The sequence below is a fragment of the Bombyx mandarina genome, chromosome A1 (genome assembly GCF_030267445.1).
Source record: "Bombyx mandarina strain Sakado chromosome A1, ASM3026744v2".
Lineage (NCBI taxonomy): Eukaryota > Metazoa > Arthropoda > Insecta > Lepidoptera > Bombycidae > Bombyx > Bombyx mandarina.
This window is the reverse complement of record NC_143234.1, coordinates 13,544,502-13,564,425: the sequence shown is the minus strand read 5'-3', so window position 1 is coordinate 13,564,425 and position 19,924 is coordinate 13,544,502. Positions and strand designations below refer to the sequence as shown.

Here is a 19,924-nt window from a genome sequence, read left to right as displayed (position 1 = left end):
ATGTGGCCCTGTGGATTTTTTTTCCTACATATGCTGATAGCCTTGAGAGGCTGTGTCAGCGTTACCCTAGCGTGTAGATGAGCTCTCGGGACTCAAGCCGGAATGTTGCTAACACTGGCCCTAGCAAGAGCAGTGCTTCGCAGAATCTACCACCGGATCGGAAACGCGACCCACTGAAGATCCGGCCAGAAACTCAGTGGGCTGTGTTTAAGGGTTCATTTACTTTCCGAGCCCTTCGTCGCAAACGACGGGTTCGGTGAGGACGGTGACCGGTGCTTGTGGTACCTAAAAGCACCGTTAATGGATCGGGCGGATCCGTAATGACGTGTTTAGGGCGACGTCGACTGTTTTCCCTCATGGCCCAAGGCTGATTGCAGATATGCACAAAAACTTTTATTTTTTATTTTACTCTAAAAGTCATTAATATCACCTATTTTCGTTGACTATCTACTCATGCGCTCTGCTAATGGTAGTTTTTGTTTACCTGTCTTTAATACATTAAATGGATGTATTTTCCTATTATTTTTCCAAATAAATTAATAAGTAAGAAAATATTTTTATAAGCCTCGTTATTAATATATTTATGGAGACTTATGGTGTTAATTTCTTTTTGTTTTCTAGATTATCAATAGTTTTGATTTCTTAAAAAATGAAATTAATTCTATAATAACGGAGACAACGCATGATCCTGATAAAACTTACGAGGTTAGTATTTATTGTAAAACTTACTCACTCAATTCTGAGCAATAAGCATTTGTTTTTGTGATGGAAATGAAAGACGATGCTCCGTCAATTTACGTCTAGAATTTGTATGGCGGTTTGTATGAAAAAGCGAACAGATTACGGATCGCTTGTATGAGGAAATAATAAATTAATTAATTAATGATACATCTTTAAAAAATAATATTTTAATACCAAATGTTTAACAAAAAGAAAACTGACTTGAAGTTGAGAGAGAATATCATAAATATGGCTGAATCATAAAATCTTTTGACGCTTAATAAATACATTTGAACTAATATACTCCTCCTTTTTTGAAACTGATTAGAAAAAAAGGTTTTGTAATCTGTCGAAGGATAAAAATAATTTTTCATATTTATTTAAAAAAAATCTTATCTAATACATATTAAAATCGATAAAATAATGAACACATTTCTATTTATTAGGTAATTGATAGAACAACTGTTCCCTTACAAAATGTCTCTGAGATAAATCTTAGGTTCCCCGCGCACTAGGCAGCCTGGCTGTGTAGCTAAGCTGCAGCGGTCCGGCCGCAATATTTGAGCAAAACATTGATGTAAATGTACCTACAAAAAACTAATACTATGTTGTCTAAATAATACTTAATAAAAGTACATGCTAACCAAATTTTTTTTTTTTTCATTTTCTGTTATATTGTCTTCGCACATTGTAATTGTGATTTCTTTCCATTTTCTTCTCTTTAAATCACGATCGCTGCATTCTTCTGACGGCATTTTATTTCCCGAATGAATTTCTCTGTATCGAAGGTCATTTTGCAAAAAGTTTCGGAACAAAAAAAAACATCTGGCTGCTACAAGTGCGGGGTGACTGACGGCAGCCACATACATTCGCCAACACTCGCTCTGGATGCCGTGCAACAGGCGCGTTGTATTGGCTGCCGCAGCCAAGAGTTCCGGGCTGCCTAAGGGCGCGGGCTCCCATACAACGCCATATGCTCGCCTGGCTGCCGCAGCCTGGCTGCCTAGTGCGCGGGGAGTCTTAAAATACCGGCGCTTACGCCGCTAACTCAACACTTCCTAGACTAAATCTATATTTGTTCACGCTCATCACGCAATATCCTCAAAGTTTGTATTTTCGGTTACATCTGGGCATCAAAATCTAAATTTAAATTCTCATCGTGTCTGAACTGACTCTGAAGTCATCGTTGCCTAAAGGATAAGACGTCCGGTACATTCGTATGTAGCGATGCACCGGTGCTCGAATCCCGCAGGCGGGTACCAATTTCTCTAATGAAATACTTACTTAACAAATGTTCACGATTGACTTCCACGGTGAAGGAATAACATCGTGTAATAAAAACCAAACCCGCAAAATTATAATTTGCGTAATCACTGGTGGTAGGACCTCTTGGGAGTCCGCACAGGTAGGTGCCACCACCCTGCCTATTTCCGCCGTGAAGCAGTAATGCGTTTCGGTTAGAAGAGTGGGGTAGCCGTTGTAACTATACTGAGACCTTACAGCTTATATCTCGAGGTGGGTGGCGCATTTACGTTGTAGATGTCTATGGCCTCCAGTAACCACTTAACACCAGGTGGGCAGTGAGCTCGTCCAGGTAGTACGAGTGGAACTTTGTTATCAAAAGTTTTACTTTGACAATGGAGTGCTTAATGTTCATTACAGGTGCAAGCTGATGAAGGCGTGGGGGACATTACAGTATTGGCATCAGGGGAAGCATTGGAATTCCAAGTCAACTGTGCGAATCCTTTGTGCAAAGTCAATTATGACCGTTTTTCAAATACGACCAATGTAAGTATCTATCTACTGGTGGTAGGACGTCTTGTGAGTCCGCACGGGTAGGTACCACCACCCTGCCTATTTTTGCCGTGAAGCAGTAATGCGTTTCGGTTTGAAAGGTGGGGCAGCCGTTGTAACTATACTGAGACCTTAAAACTTATATCTCAAGGTGCCGGCATTTACGTTATAGACGTCTATGGGCTCCGGTGACCATTTAACATCAGGTGAACCGTAAGCTCGTCCACCCACCTAAGCAATAAAAAAATAAAAAAGTATCTATTCATTCACATTGTTTCAACTTTACTTGCGCTACGGAAATATTTGGAATATTTAACTATTTTTAGCATAATTGCAAAAGAAGCATTTACACTTGTTTTTTTACCGATTCAGATTGCTAAAGTGAACAACCCCAAAGGAAAAGTGAATGTTTCCCTTAAGGGAAAAGGCGATGTCTTCATAAGTGCTTACTACTACGCTACTTTCAACTTCACATATGGATTTTCAACTGATACACCAGCCAGAATTGAAGATACGCGGACAAAACGAGAAATATGTAAGCCATATTATTATGTACATATTGGTCTATTTATTTTTACTTATTTACTTTGTGTAACGGGCTCACGTTCCAATTGGTGAATAGTGGTAGCCATTATCCCCGGGATATGAGATCGGAATCTCAACTGCGTTGAGCGACTGTTCAAAATAGACAGGATATTGGGGCCAATCCGAGCGGGCTTTGAGCTATCAAGGGTAACACCGTTCTCCAGGTCGCGAAGAAAATTTATCTGGTGCCTGCCGCAGTAAGCTTTTCAAGGACCCTCAATTTGTTTTGATAGGCGAAAGGAGTTTCTGATGTGGAGCAATCGGCTGATGAATGGGGTACAGAGCGCTCCTCGCTTTTCCCAATTCCTAGTTTGCCTAGGGCTCTATCTAAATTGATTTCGTACAGCCTATTAAAGGATGTCCCCAGATGTGATGCTGCAGCTCGACAATTTGTATTGGCAAGCCCTACCCCTTGCCTCACCCCCCACTTTCTGTCTCACCGAGGACCAAACTAAGTTGGTGGAAAAGTGACGATAAGACTTTGTAGTGAATTCGATTATCATTTATTTAACGTCTCAACTTGCGGTGTTTCCATTCGGAGATTCAACTTCTCACCAGAAAAAGGTAATACCGTCCTGCCTATTTCTGGTAATGTTCCGAGTTTGGGATAACAGCCAATGCAGTTGAGATAAGCCGGTTATTCCTTTTTTTTTTCTCAGGAGGAAATCGCTGGACTTCCGCCCTTCTCTGGGAATGGCGGGCGGGGTATGTCAGAGTGGAACTGACTAAAACCTTCTGTCGCTTAACAACCAACGTCCAAACCTCGCATGAGACAGAACTCATGAAAAGGCAAAGGGGGGAAAGTTAAGCGTTTAGTGCGGAGCACATCTCTCCCATCACCCTCCCTCTCGGGACGCCGGACTGGCAGTCGTCGGCGCCACGACCACCAGCCCTCTCGGTCGGCAAACTGTCCGAAGCCCGCCTAGATGGCCCCGATTAGAGTGGGTTACCCTACGGAATACCCCGCTGGGCCAGAAGCAGCGTGGGTCGAGGATAGCCGGCCTTCCATCACCCGAATGCTCTTGTGTAAAACGCGTGCAGAGCAGCTCGCACGTCGTCTTCTTAGGCCCCCCTCGCCGGTCCCCAGACCGACATGTGAGGGGGACCCGAAACACTTAGAAAGCCAGGGCTTGCGACACCGCCAAAGCCACCCCACCCCTGGAAACGACCTCCTCCGAGAGGGCCCGCACGCGAAGGATCGCGTCTATCGTTGAGCGGCCCTCTCGGAAGCCATACTGCTCCGGCGACAGATCGGGTCCCACCTTGACCATATGCTGGATGATGCGGGCTGCCAGAATGCGTTCCAGCAGCTTGCCCACCTCATCCAGCAACACGATAGGACGGTACCCGGCAGCAGTATCCGCCGGACGCCCCTCCTTTCTCAACAGCACGAGTCTGTCCGTCCTCCACGATGAAGGAAACCGTCCCGAATCGAGGCAGGAGTTGTAAAGTCTCAAGAGTCGGTCCCCTAGGGCACCAAGAGCCAAGGCCCAAACCCGGCCATGGACACCGTCTGGGCCGGGTGCAGTATCCTTCGCGCACGGCCACACGGAGCTCCGCCCCCGTTATATGGGGCACCTCAGCAGGGGCTTCGCCGTCGTGGTCCGGCGGCGCGTCCATAGCGGGAGCGACAAATCCCTCCCGCTCTTGCGGGAACAACGCCGAGACGATGTCCCGCAGCTGCTCAGGCTGGAGACGCTCCGTGACCGGGGGGGCCTATGGGCGCATTTTATTGCGCACCATATGATAGGGCCGCCCCCACGGATCCTCATCCAGCGTCTCCAAGAGACCCTCCATGTGTTGGTTCTTGGCTCTTCTGATGGCCAGCTGCAATGCCCTCTGCGCAACGCGAAATGCGCCGTGCAGCCGGGCCTCTGCCGCTGCGAACGCAACCGGATCATTGCGCCGCGGCAGGCGGCAGCGGCGATACCTGGCGCACTCGCGCCTCGCCTGAACGCACCCCACGCAGAGTTGCGCAATTTCGGGCGACCACCAGAACGCCTGGCGATTAGGAAGTCGAGGGCCAATTCGGGGCATCGACGCATCACAGATGCGACGCATCGTGTCCTGGAAGCACCCTGCCTCGCCCTCGACCTCGACCGGGTGTGGAAGCATGAGTGCCCACGCTGCCACCATAGAGGGTTCCATCAGGAGCTCCTTATTTAGGCGCTTCAGTGCCCACTTAGGGAATGACCGGGACGCACCATGGGGGTGGTCCCCATGGACGTCCGCGACTGCGGAGTGGGACGAGAGATCAAACCGAATATATCGGTGATCTAACAGCGTCTCCGCCCCCTCTCGCCCCGATCCCGCCCAGGAAATGCCCGAACTTCTCTTAGTTCTCGTACTTCGCGGACTTCTCTCCGAACAGTAGGCCTGTTCGGCGAGAAGTACGCCCCGATCACGACGATCCCTTCCAACTGCACCGCGACGAACCCTTGGCCCTGGTCACCATCGCCAGAGGGGGGATCGCTGCGTCTCTTCTTATGACTATGGCCGCCAAGCCACCATCGTCCCTGAACCAGCAATCATTTGCCGGGGGAACGAAATATGGCTCTGCGACCACAGTCACATCTATAGACCACTCCGCCATACTCTGAGACAGCATGTCCTGAACTCTGGCGTAGTGGTTCAGGTTTCCTTGGAGGAAGCGATAGGTGCGGTCCATCACTGTTAGACCACATCCATCGCTCCCTCTCCTTCACCGCTGCCCCCACCCTCCGACACCGGCGCCGCAGCGGGGATTACAGCGTTGGCCAGTGTTCCTCTGGCCGATTTTCTCTTCTGCCGGCGCTTTGACTTCCGGCGTCGGTTGCGTTCGGTGTTATCACCGGACGGGAGGCACGCCTTTCCTCCCGCCCGGTGGTTTGCCCCGCGCCCAGCCGCAGCACACAGAGCGCAGTGCGGGGCGGCCGCGCAGGACGCCGCTTTATGGCCCGGCTGGCCGCAGCGGAAACACAGACCGCTGCGGACAACCGAGCTGGTGCACCTGGCGTGGCCAGGCACGTGATTCAAGCAGGCGCACGTGGGCCGCTATCCAGCCCACGCGCAGCCTGCCTGGATTCCCCGACGGTCTCCCGGGCGGAGGAGCAGCCAGGCAGGCAGCCGCCTCCAACCGGCAACGCACCCACACCGAGCTGGCCCCGGTATAACCACGGCGCAGCTCGCCCACGGTTACATTCTCCGGTGCACAGTTGCCCTGGGCAGCGACGGCCGCCCTCACCTCATCCCTGGTGGTGCAGTCGTCCAGGCCGGTCACTCTTAATCCCGCCATTTTTACCAAGCCGGTTATTCCTAGCTAGTTTAATCTTTATTATTATTACAAAGGTTTTTTTTGTTTCAGTTAAATTGAATTATTTAGCTATAAACGTGACTGGCAACGAACACAATTGCAGAATCAATGAAGCCCTAGTTACGGATTTAAATGATACACAGTTGATATATTTAACTCTCAAACTTAAGATGGTATCAGATTATTTCTACGTAACTGAGAAGGCCGGGTTTCCTCGAAATTCGTTCAAACTTGTGGTGAGCTGTCTATTCATTACTATACGAAACATGATTTTTATTATTATCTATACTCTATACTAATATTATAAAGAGGAAAGATTTGTTTGTTTGTTTGTTTGTATTGAATAGGCTCCGAAACTAATGAACCGATTTAAAAAATCTTTCAATGTTTGGAAGCTACACTATTCCCGAGTGACATAGGCTTATGAAAAAAATTTGGCTTTTGAAAAAAAATTAGGGATCCTTAGTAAAACTCCAATAATGTAACCCAAGGTGTAAAAAAGTTACTTAAAATATTCTTTACATCGCATGCGAAAACTATTGATGATATAATAAAATAATGTACAAAGACCCGAGCGGAGCCGGAGCGGGCCGCTTGTATTATATTATCTATACATATAAATAAAATTAGAGTGTCTGTTTGTAATATTGAAATAACTTCTTTTTACTACATGCGTATGAATATATATAAGGTACATACACCAAGTTAACATTTTTTACAATTTTTGTCTGTCAGTCTGTTTGTCTGTTTGTTCCGGCTAATCCCTGGAACGGCTGGAACGATTTTGACGAGACTTTCACTGATAGGTAGCTGATGTTATAAGGCGTAACTTAGGCTACTTTTTTTAGACTAGCTTCGCCCCGCGGCGTCACCCGCAGTTATTGTCTTACCGTACCGCGCGCAACATGGCGGGACTCGCCTATCAATAATAAAATTTAATGTTTCCGAAGCGAAGCGAGTGCGGGTCGCTAATTATAAATAAATGTGTCGAAATTTATCTACAGGATAAATTAATATAATTATTTAAGGTTTATCGAAGGTGATTTTAATTGGTCATTTGTGTTCCGACTTCGAAGTTTTTTCTAATGCACCATTGAGTGAATGAGCTCACGGCTTAAGTGGTGATTTCCGTCAGCCATATTGTAATAGTGGTCCTATAATGTGCTATGATGCCAGTATGTGGGGAAAAAAGAAAGATTGAAGCCTTAGAAAAGCTGGACTAGGTTTGTAAAGAGACTCGGAGAATGTGTTGAAAAATAAATCATTAAGTTATCAATAGTCATTATATTCTATCTCATTCTCACTACTTTTTGATCCTCCTAGTACTTATACAATTAATAATTAAAAGTCTTACACCACAACTCACAAAGTAGGAGGCAGCGGTCACATATTGATGTCTTGAGCTGTAGTAACTGGTAAACAATGAAGGCTAGCTAGTGGTCCTCCGGTAGTCTAAATTCGACTATAATTAATTGAAATTATAAGTTTGTACACTATTACGATTCTATTGTCGAAGGCTATATTATTATATTGGGTTGTTCGGAAAGTAATTTGGTTTTATGTTAACTCTACCACCGGTTCCAAAAAAAGCCACAGTCCTGAGAAGAAACGGCGAAACAAACTCAGCGGGCTTTTTTTTTTCTCAAATATTTACTTTTTTTTTTAATAAATAAAAATATTTATAATAAAGGAAAAAAGCAAGTCAAAAAATATGTATGCTTGAGGGTAGATATTATCTTGTTGAACACCAAGTAAAACGAAGTCACCTTTGGTTTCTGATTTAATCAACAATATGTTAACTTGACAATTCACTTTAACACTTGTCCAACTTTAACCAGTACGTACAACAGTCACTGAATCACACAACGTAACAACGATATAGTAAGTGCACCAGGCAAACGCAGTCGAACGAATGTTCATTTCAAGGCACGTTCCGCCTTTTTATACTAGCCGGCGCAGCTGGCTTATGAGTCACTTCTGTTGCAGCTGTTGTTTACGAGTGGAACGACACGGCCGGCGCACCTGGCTTGTGTGAGTCACTCCTATTGCACGTGCTATATAACATAAATATCGTTAACGCCGTCACGGCCATACTGACGTGCGCTCGTCCTCGTGCGCGCATTCTTATGGTATGTCTGTGAACAACAAACGTGTTCGTTCATCCTGACATAAACGGATGCAACTTAAAACGTGGTCTATGATATTAACAATCTAGTACGGTTCGGTTCGCATAATTCTTCAGAAAATCCTATACTGGCTATAAATAACCTTCAGACTGCTTACATACCTGGGCCAGTTCATTTGAAACTCTTCAGGTATGTAAGTATGTCCCTTTTAACTTAGACCGGAATTGTTATCCCTTCAGTTTTTCGAACTGGACCGGATAATGCTAGACCGAATCGCAATCCCTGTAGCTAATTGTTGTGGCTAATCTGGATGAAAATCCCTATAGCCAAGCCATTGGACCGGACAGACCCTTCAATGACTTCACACTTTCTTTTTTTTTTTTTTTTGCTAGTCCGGATTAACATCTCTCTAGCCACATACAATTCTCTTTTTTTTTTTTTTTAATCTGCGTGTACGGTAGCGTTTGTTAAAACATTTCTTAAACCAGAACATTTATACGGAATTTCTTCAGAAATAGTGCGAGACCGACCATCGTTTTCTACATTTCCAACACCTGCACCTGAGGTGCCTGAGCTTACAGACATTGTATCACTACCCACAGACTATGTTTGCTGTATCGCTATTTGCAGACAAAAATGTCGCTTCTATTGTCAGTGATAGAGTCGTCATCATTAAGATCAGTTTCATGAACAAGATTAATTAACCCATCTGTGTACGCCGTCACGTCATCGTCACTATAATTTTCAGAAATTTCTAGTAGGCCTGACGGGCCTCGAGGTATTTCACGTAAGTTTTCATGGGGAAATTTGTACACTCTATTAGAACTATTTACATGTCTCAATTTATACCTATCGTTTTCCAAAACTGCAGTAATGTTGAAGGGACCTTTACATTTTCGGTCAACTTACGAAAACAAAATCCCCAGCGGAAAAGATTTTGACTTTAGCTTTGCCTCGACTAAACCAAGCTTCTGTTTGTGCCCTTTTTTTATGTTTTCGCGGGCCTTCGACCGTGCTAAATCAAAATCTAATCTAGAGGGATTATCACTCTGTTGAAACTTTAGATATTTCAAGTGAACTACCCTGAACGGTAAACATCTATTCTATTGGAGTAAACCCTGTTACTTGACAACGTGTACTATTAAGGGCGAGTTGAATATCCCCTAACTGCTCTTGCCATGATTGGTCCGAGTTACTTTCAGATCAAAGAGTGATTTGTTCATGAAACCTCTTACCATTGAATAAATTACTATGGCTTTGTTTTATAAGACTACATTCTGACCCTGAATGGAACATAAAGGGGAAACCAAAACCACTTATCTGTAACACACTGAAGCTCTGGAACACACGTTGACGTCTCTGGTTGCACCTGCCACAGCACCTGGAGCAGTGTCGTTTTTCTTCTTGTAGCGCATGGAACACCCAGAAGCTACATGACTCGCATCACCGCACACGTAACAGCTGACTTACAGGCGAGAGCCGGGCGCCCACGGATGAGGAGGTTGTTCAGGTTTTGCTGGAATATCGAAAAAAGTTTGAGAGCAGTATCTGTCGCAACACCCTTCGGCACGATGCCCAGGTTTTCCGCAGAAATGGCAGCTTCCACGGAAAAAAACTTCGAAAGCGTTTTGGTTCTTTATCAGGATCTTCGTTTTTTCTTTTGAGGGTAAAGCCACGTAATGTGTGAAATAGACGATTTTTTGTGGTAATAACGACAGAGTTCAATTCCCGACGGATTCTTTCATCACACTGCGACAGTATTGATATACCAAATCCGGTGGCTATTTGTTCTGGCACATTAGCGTCGGGAATCTTCTTTATAAGTTGCCATAGCCGGATACCGGCTTCAGCTGGTCCCTTTTTGCTTTCCATTTCAAATTTAATAACCAGGTCGAAGTGGTCTTGCATCATTAGATAATTTTGTCAGCATCTCTTTAATAGTAGGCCAGGATATCTTACCAGGCTGTATTTTTGCGAGGCAAGTAGCAGCTCGAGCCTTAAGCGAATGTGTGAGAGTCAAAATTAAATCGACACCATCCAATACTTCAACTACTTTAAACGGCCCTTTAAACTTCGTATCTAATTTCGTTTGATTATGCTCTTCGTATTAATGTGTGGACGAGCTCACAGCCCACCTTGTGTTAAGTGGTTACCATAGACATCCACAGCGTAAACGCACCACACACCTTGAGATAGAAGTTCTAAGGTCTCAGTATAGTTACAACCGCTGCCCCACCCTTCAAACCGAAATACACCGCTGCTTCACGGCAGAAATAGGCAGGGTGATGGTACCCGTGCGGTCGATGGCACTATACGGAGCACCCGTCTGGTGCCACGTCCTTACCCACGAGAACGTCGCCGCGCTGCGACGCCGGCAGCGCGCGATCGCAGTCAGAGTTATTCAATGATACCTCACAGTCTCCTACGAGGCGGCGCGCCCTAGCGCAAGTGCAGCCGGAGCGCGGGGGCTCCAATATCGGCAGTCCGTGCTGGAGGCGTGGTCTCGTCGTTTGGCGGACCCGTCGGCCGGCCTCCGTACCGTCGAGGCGATCTGCCCGGTTCTCGCGGACTGGGTGGGCCGCGACCGCGGAAGTCTCACCTCCGGCTACCTGTGCAGACTCACAAGACATTTTACCACCATGCAAACTTCTTACCGCAACAAATCTTACCAGCCACCACGCAAACTACAATTTTACGGGTTCCACCTCTCTTACACGATGTTACTCCCACACTGAGGAAGCCAACCGCGAACACATGTCAAGCACGCACAAGCACGCACTTCACCGGAAAAACCTGCATCCGCCAGCGGAACCCGAACACCGCCGCATCGCCAGACACGAACGCACCGGACGTCTTATCTTACAGGTCACGACGACTTCAGATGTGTCAATTTTTCTTCCCCACGGAAACTTGCTTGCTTTCTTGTTTGCTTGCTTGCTTGCTGGAGCCCGAAGTCATCGAACGTGTAGTGTTATTGGTATTGAATCGAGTAGATTCTAAAATTTCAGCGACAATTCACAGTCTCATGTCCTGGTTTACTGTACTAGTGCCATGTAACTCTAGCAGTAGTCATTGGCTTAAAAACGATTCGTGTCGGAACTACCCACTCGTCATGACAGATCCATTATTGCGATCGAAGTTTCACTTGAGATTTGCACTTGCCTTAATTTCTTGCAATAGCTTGTTACGTGTTGTATTTCCGTTAGTAAATGCCATGTGATGAAGTCGACAGTCAAACTGGGCAACATGAGCCAGAACGTAAGATGTGACGATTTCTTCGTGGCTCAGATCTTCCATCGAGGTAACAGAGACGTTATTACACGACTTACGTATGCTGCATTCACGCTCTTGTGGCGTACCACTACTAGTATTCTGATCTGCATCATGTTTTTTTTGCTGTACTTCGAACATGTTCAAACACGTCACGCCAGTGAGAGTAGAGTCCTGATCTCACTTCTGATGTAGCTGTTGTTTACGAGTGGAACGACACGGCCGGCGCACCTGGCTTGTGTGAGTCACTCCTATTGCACGTGCTATATAACATAAATATCGTTAACGCCGTCAAATACAATTAAAAATAATAATAATAATAATAATGAAAAATGAAAAGGCCAGGAGCGAACGCCTCATTCCCACGTAGTGCCATCTAGTAAATAATCCTTAACTTTATAATATGCCTTGTTGCACAAACATTCCTTGACAATTTTCTTAAATTTATGAACAGGTAGTAATTGAATGTTTAGTGGGATTTTGTTGAAAAGTTGTACACCCAGCTCCCTAAAAGAGTTGCTTATTTTCTTAATTCGAGCCGCCAGCAACGCCTTCGAGGATAATCCCAGGCCACTCAAGTAGTCATAACGTCATGTATATTCGTAAGTCACGTCTTATTCGCCGGTTCGCATCAACGAATGCCTTTATCGCGTCTTTATCAGCTTCAACCGGCCTTCCCAAACGTGGTGCATCTTCGACATCAAAATTGCCGGATCGAATTTAGCGAACCAATTCTGGCACTGGCGTACTGTCAACACACCTTATCCATCGGTCACTTTCTTTCTGGCTTGAACAGCATTTTTACTCTTTCGGTAGTAAAACAGTAAGATATGTGGAAAATGCTGCTTATCGCTCTCCTTGTTAGAAGTCGTCGTGGCCTAAAGGATAAGACGTCCGGTGCACTCGTGGTGAGCCATGCACCGGTGTTCGAATCTCAGGCGGGTACCAATTTTTCTAATGAAATACGTACTCAACAAATGTTCACGATTGACTTCCACGGTGAAGGAATAACATCGTGTAATAAAAAAGAAACCCGCAAAATTATAATTTGCGTAATTACTGATGGTAGGATCTCTTGTGAGTCTGCGCGGATAGGTACCACCACCCTGCCTATTTATGCCGTGAAGCAGTAATGCGTTTCGGTTTGAAGGGTGGGGCAGCCGTTGTAACTATACTGAGACCTTAGAACTTATATCTCAAGATGTTTATGGGCTCCAGTAACTACTTAACAACAGGTGGGCTGTGAGCTCGTCCAACCATCTAAGCAATAAAAAAAAGGGACCAACCAAAAATTACTGCGTAGAATTAATTGTTATTTTTCACACACAAGCCTTGCTGTATGAGGTTTTAAAGCATATAAAACTTATATGGCTTAAAAGTGAAGTTGGGTGCAACAAAATACAATTAAATCCTCTGTTGGGAAAAAACGAATTACTTTCCGAACAGCCTATTACTTCTATAATCACAGATTTCGCCAAGACTACACTTTAGGTTAATATTAGTAAAGACAAACAATATTTAATCTATTCTCAATTTGACCACAGACTCTATAAGCAATAAAAAAAGTTTGACAATAAAGAAATAGTATGCATGTGTGTGCCAAATACATGGTAGTGTGTGTAATGTTTTTATTTATTGATTTAACGTATTTTTTATACATAATTTAAAAAAAATATAACATTCTGCACTCCTTCTCTATATTCTTTAGAATTGTGAGAAATTTCATACCACTAATCCATCCGCGCATATTTTCGTAAAAAGGAGTACAAAGTTTTTACTTCACGTATTATTAAATAGATATTACCCAAAATTGAGAATTAATAATTCATTTTTATTAATAACATCAGGAAATATGTTCACTTAAATAACACATTATTTTAGATTACTGGAGTTGACATCAAAACAGGACAATCGGTACGAAGTGTGGCTATTATAGAAGGTGAGCAATAGATTAAAATATCCAAAATATGCAACTTGTATGCGTTTTTGGAGAACAAAAATGCTAAATCTTTATATACATATATAGTCATATAATTTTACTGTACGTGTGTATATCGCTGAACTCTTCCAAAACGGTTGGATCGGCTTGAATTAATTTTTGCAGGACAACATTTGTCGGGTCCGCTAGTATATCTGCTAGTATAATCTACTTAACTAATATTATAAAGAGGAAAAATTTGTTTGTTTGTTTGTATTGAATAGGCTCCGAAACTACTGAACCGATTTGAAAAATTCTTTCACTGTTTGGAAGCTACACTATTCCCAAGTGACATACACCCGTATCTTTAGTCGTTTACACGAGCTTAACTCGACTCGACTCAACCTCCAACGCGCGTTTTGGTATGATTAGTCGTAAAAATAAACTCCACTCAAACGTCCTTGGAAAAATTTCCTAACCGGAGTGAAGTAAGCGAACTGTCAAGTCAAGGTACGTCGCGACGTACCTCGAACGTTCCTCAAGGCTGGTTTTCTATCAATGTCCAAATAGTATGTGGACCGCAAATGGAAATATATGATATTGTTGTGCAATGGCCTGGATCTGTGCATGATTCCCGCATATTTTGATAATTTAAGTTTGATAATATTTATTAATAAAGTAAATAGTTCGAGGTTAGACATTTGAAACTCTTTATTTTATTTACCTACATAAGAGACATATTTTGCTTACTACCTGATAAATAAAGTCAATGCGATTATAAGTTTTATTTATATAATAATAAACTGGTGGTTGTGGAAAAGCACTTCAACAACACGATGCAACCAAAATCACACAAAAGCAGCGAATAAAAATACAAAGCCGGATCCGAAATCTAAAATAATAATAGGTTAGAAAATAAGTAATATACTTTCAGATTTACCGCACGCACACATATTTACGAATAACTCAGCAACCAAAACATCAAACAAGTTCATCTAGTGTCAAACAGACAGCGGCAGCCTGACTTTGACATTAAACAATGACCATAGACTACAGAACTCTATGGGTTTGATGCTAGCTTGATCAAATTTTCATCATTATTACCTCACTCGAGGACAGTTGAGGAATATTGTAATGGTCGACTAAAAATACCAAACTCGAGTAAGTTTGGAGGGAATTCTCGAGCATCATCGGATGAGTTAAGAGTGGAGGACTATTTTACGAAACGTCTAAAGATACGGGCAATAGTCTATAATATTTTTTTTTTAAAAAGGGATCCTTACTACAACTCCAATAATGTAATCCAAGGTGTAAAAAAAATTACCAAAAATATTCTTTACATCGCGTGCCCTGCGAAAACTATTGATGGTAGAATAAAATAATGTTCTACGACTTTGTAGAACACATTATTATTAACAAAAAGTGTCACAACAACATATGCCTAACTATTACAGTTATGCCGCAATAAGTGTTATTTTATTTGAAAAAATAAAACAACGTCAAATATCGTTGTAATTTTTGTTAAAGACCCGAGCGGAGCCGTCGCGGGCCGCTAGTAAATATATTATAAAGAGAGACTGACTACAGTATAGCACTCTTGGTCACTTATTGTGGACTTATTATACATATATACCAAACCGGGCGAGAAAATAACGTTCTTGATATTAAAAATTTGCAGATGATCACGACACACAGCACAGTTTCTTTTTTTTTTTGTTTTAGAGTAGGTACGTATTTGTGTAGAAAATTTGGTATCCGCCTGGGATTCGTGGTGCATCGCTAGATACGATTGCATCGGACGTCTTGTCCTTTAGGCCACAACGACTTCTTATATCTTTAATATCTAACTACACATATTTTTAATATGTAAGCCATTATCGACAAATTATATTGAACCATGACAATGATGGAAAAAAATTGGATTTTTTGTTTCTTACTTTCTTTTTTATTGTATTTGTTAATATGAGGACTAGATTTGTATAAATAAATTCAATAATAGATCCTATTCAATAATAAATTATAGTTTCCCAAGCGAAGTGAGGGCGGGTCACTACTAGTAATACATAAAATGAATGGAAATTTTTAAGTGTCCGCTGATCACCGCTGTATTTCGTTCGATCAGTCTAACCTTAGAAGCTCTAATCATTATTTGTCGTACACAATTATGTCCATGAAATAAATAAAAACTTCAGAGGTGTCAAGGGACACCCGGATGGAACGAAGTTCCTTTCGATTAATTAGCGAAGGAATTGTAATAATTTTTTTAAAGTTATAATAATAAATTACGGCATTATGAAGAAGAAAAAACAATACTATAACCTAAATTACTATTGTTGAAACGCTATCTCGAGAAACTGTACTCATTACGCGGACCAATCGGATACGAGCAATGTCACGCGATAAGCGCCTACACGTTGATTGGTCAGAATGACGGATCCAAAAAGTGTCGTGACAACTTTTCGTAAGAATTTTTTCAGTCTCCCTTTCACAACGCGCGATAAGGAACTTCGTTCCAAAAGCTCACTTTAAAAACTAAAAGCTTTCACTCATTTCAGGGGCTCCGCATAAAAGTCGAGCCGTTGTTAATGAGAACGAAACTGTGTTTATTCCTCGCTCGTAAGTAGATTTTTTTTACTACTATCAAAATCAAGCTATCACATTGAAATAAATTTTAATTCGTTCGACTGACTTTTGATTGAAGTCTAAACTAGAATTGAGGCCGTCAGCGCAAAAACGGCCTAACCCACATTTTTTCATAATCATGCTTATATTATGTATATTTCAGATAAATGTGAAAATGCTCGGAATTCAATAAAAATAACAATTTTATTTTTCCTTTGATGTAACCCCCGTCGGACGGATTCCTTTTGTTTGTTTTAAGTTTATTTTATAAAAAAGCTTAGGTCTTTTATTTATCGATTGAGGCACTACGAAGTCTGCCGGGTCAGCTATAGTAGAATTATTTTGTCCGTGCAGTTTGGGTCATAAAAAATCGAAGCGGTGCAGCGAGTATTTCGCTCTCTCTTCCACTCACGAGCCATATGGACGGGCATAGTGATGCGCATTATTGTTGTAGATAATCGTTATCGATAATGTATTTAGTTTTGTCCTTTTGTGGGTTAGTGATAAAAATTAAAGAAAAAATCACTAATCGAACACTTACACCACATATCGCCGCAGCAAGTTAACGAGAACGGCAGAAATTAACACTTTGTAACTTTTTGGGATCTATTCTCATTTCATTGAAAATTTTTTTACACATTGTTGATAATAACACGTGCTTGTGCTGGTATATTTCTGCCAACAAGCAAAATATTTGAATAAATTCTGCCGTTTTGGTACAAAACAAAGGAGTAGTCACTATGTCACTAAAGAATTTCAGAGAGCGAATGCACAAAATCACATTTCTCTTCAACATATATACCTACTATAATTTGCAGGTAGGTACAACAAATGACTCATAACATAACAATGTCTCACCACCCTTCGTATACCATCCCGCCGCCGTGTATGACTCATTTGTTTTTATCGATAATGCGCCTGCGCAACATGCTCACCGCCCTAGCCGGGCTATGTTTTATTACCCAAACTGCACGGACAAAATAATTCTACTATAGTCGACTATATTTTTTTATGCGTACGTGTGTATTCTAATGGTCATTAATAACGACAGACTTGCAACGCGACATGCAAACTATGGAATCGAATGGAATTACATGAGCAAATTGCCAGAGAGGAAACGTTATTACAAAATACCGTTCGTGTACAAAGAGACGGAAACGGGGTTGATCCTACCGAATGTTTTGCTCGGGCACAATGGAGAATACGAATGCATTGAGCGTTCGCACTCGAAGGGGAATTCCGAGAATTTCTACGTCACCAAGCAAAAAACGAGTAAGTATCGATTTCCCTACGATCGAATCGTTTCTTTTTTTTTATTGCTTAGAAGGGAAGGACGAGCTCACAGCCCACCTGGTGTTAAGTGGTTACGACCCCATAGACATCAACAATGTTAATGCGCCACCCACCTTGAGATATAAGTTACAACGGTTGCCCCACCCTTCAAACCGAAACGCATTACTGCTTCACGGCAGAAATAGGCAGGATGGTGGTACCTACTCGTGCGGACTCACAAGAGGCTCTACCACCTTAGAACCTATATCTCAATATGGGTGTCGCACTTACTTTGTAGATGTCTATGGGCTCCATTAACCATTTAACACCAGGTGGGCTGTGAGCTCGTCTGCCTACAAGAAAAAAAAAAAATGCATATTACATATGACAAAGTGAGAGGTGGCATTCTCATTATGATCTATCTATGCCGGTAAATACGTACCGTCTAAGCAATGACAACAAAAAAATACCAACAGTTATTTAGAACGAATCACCACGTGCTTCTGGGCTTGAGCTTGAATATAGTAAGCATGGTTATGGGACTGCAGAAGAAGTTGACCGATGATTTTGTCCTCAGTCCTTGAAGTCACTAAGGCTCCCACAGCGATAGGAGAACGATATAGTAATTTGAAGGTCCAGTACGGTAATAGAATTGAAATGGTGTGTGCTATTAAAGGACATCCTCAACCAATAATGAGATGGTACAACTCCAATAATGCCTTATTATCGCCCACCAGTCAGGTAAGTAAACTTTTGTACTACCGTCACAATCTAAAAGCCGGAGAGGCACTTTCATACTATGCATCGCTAATTCAAAACGCTTAACCACAAATAATGTCCTCATCATCACCATCATCATCATCATCATCATCGATAACTTGAGAGATAATGTGAAATGAAGAGAGACGACCTAAACACGTTATTACGGATCCTCCAGATCCATTAACGGTGCTTTTATAAAAGTTCAAGATTCCACAGGAGCTGTCATCGAGAAAATAAAGAAATGGAAATAGTATAGGTACCTCAAGCACTGGTCACCGTTCTCGCCGAACCCGTCGCTTGCGATGAAGGGCTCGACAAGTAACCCATAGACACAGCCCACTAAGTTTCTCGCCGGATCTTCTCAGTGGGTCATGTTTCCAATCCGGTGGTAGATTCTGCGAAGCACTGCTCTTGCTAGAGCCAGTGTTAGCAACACCTCCTGTTTGAGCCCTGAGAGCTCACCTACACGCTAGGGTAATGCTGATATAGCCTCTCAAGGCTATCAGAATAAGTAGGGAAAAAAAAGAAAAAAAACGAGGAGAGACTTTAGTGCTTTGTTTTGTTGTACCGCCCCCATGAGCGATTGTTAGAAATGAACAACTTGTCATATTTTCACGCCACACTGCGACTCTCGCCAAACAGTATTCATCCTTACAATTTAAAAACGATGTACTTACTCATCCAACCCAGAGTTTTCAGAAAAGCATTTATGGCAAATCGGTTCATTTCAAGTTTTTTTATAGCTTTAATAGGTGGTCCAGCTCACGGCCCATCTGGTAGTAAGCGTATTAAGCGGTTCCCGGAGCCCATAAGCATCTACAACATATGCAGTCACCCACATTTTATAAAATATTCGCATTGCTATAAATGTTTTTTTTTAAACGAGATTCGAAAGTGGCTTTTGGAAAGTGGGCAGTGACTAGTGTGACCCTTGTCCATGTGTAATATCTTCGAAGACAGGAAAAAAGGTGTTTTTCTTATTAAAGGTCGCTTAGGTTCTAAGGACCTAATTGCAACTGCAAGATACAGCAACCTCGTGACAAATCTTTAGACCAAGGCAAACGCACGAGGCTGCTAATGATACGCACCTAATTCTGTGTGATTTTTTATTTATTTTATAACTGAAATGCTTACTGAACTGAAGTTCTTTCATGATTTCCAGAAATATCCAGATTTTGTGTACAGAAGTATATTGACTGTGGAATCTGTGCAGAAATCCGAGAAATACGTATGCAGAGCGAGTAATAAGGTTGGACAGATAAGCGTAGAGGTGAACGTGACTGTGTTAGGAGGTAAAGCTTTCTTCTTATTGCCTTTCTTAGGCGGACGAGCATGTGGCAGACACTTGACGGTGAGTGGTTACCATCGCCCATGGATTTTAGTAATACCGGGGCCAGAGCCAAGCCGCTGCCTACCAGACTTTAACCTACCCCTAATACTCCTTTTTACTGGTGGTAGGACCTCTTGTGAGTCCGCACGGGTAGGTACCATCACCCCGCTTATTTTTTGCCGTGAAGCAGCAATGCGTTTCCGTTTGAAGGGTGGGGTAGCCGTTGTAAGAAT

General features: G+C 42.7%; 1 protein-coding gene across 1 annotated transcript in view; it reads left to right on the top strand.

Annotated features, from left to right (window-relative positions):
* The window catches only part of LOC114240602 (hemicentin-1), a 48,058-nt gene that overhangs the window by 3,469 nt on the left and 24,665 nt on the right, over positions 1 to 19,924 (top strand). The window contains exons 4-12 of the mRNA XM_089739839.1: positions 622 to 705; positions 2,383 to 2,508; positions 2,887 to 3,049; positions 6,443 to 6,627; positions 13,669 to 13,726; positions 16,261 to 16,321; positions 17,379 to 17,599; positions 18,177 to 18,340; positions 19,524 to 19,653. Of these exons, the coding sequence (XP_089595965.1) occupies positions 622 to 705; positions 2,383 to 2,508; positions 2,887 to 3,049; positions 6,443 to 6,627; positions 13,669 to 13,726; positions 16,261 to 16,321; positions 17,379 to 17,599; positions 18,177 to 18,340; positions 19,524 to 19,653 (1,192 nt within the window). The remainder of the gene's footprint in view (positions 1 to 621; positions 706 to 2,382; positions 2,509 to 2,886; positions 3,050 to 6,442; positions 6,628 to 13,668; positions 13,727 to 16,260; positions 16,322 to 17,378; positions 17,600 to 18,176; positions 18,341 to 19,523; positions 19,654 to 19,924) is intronic.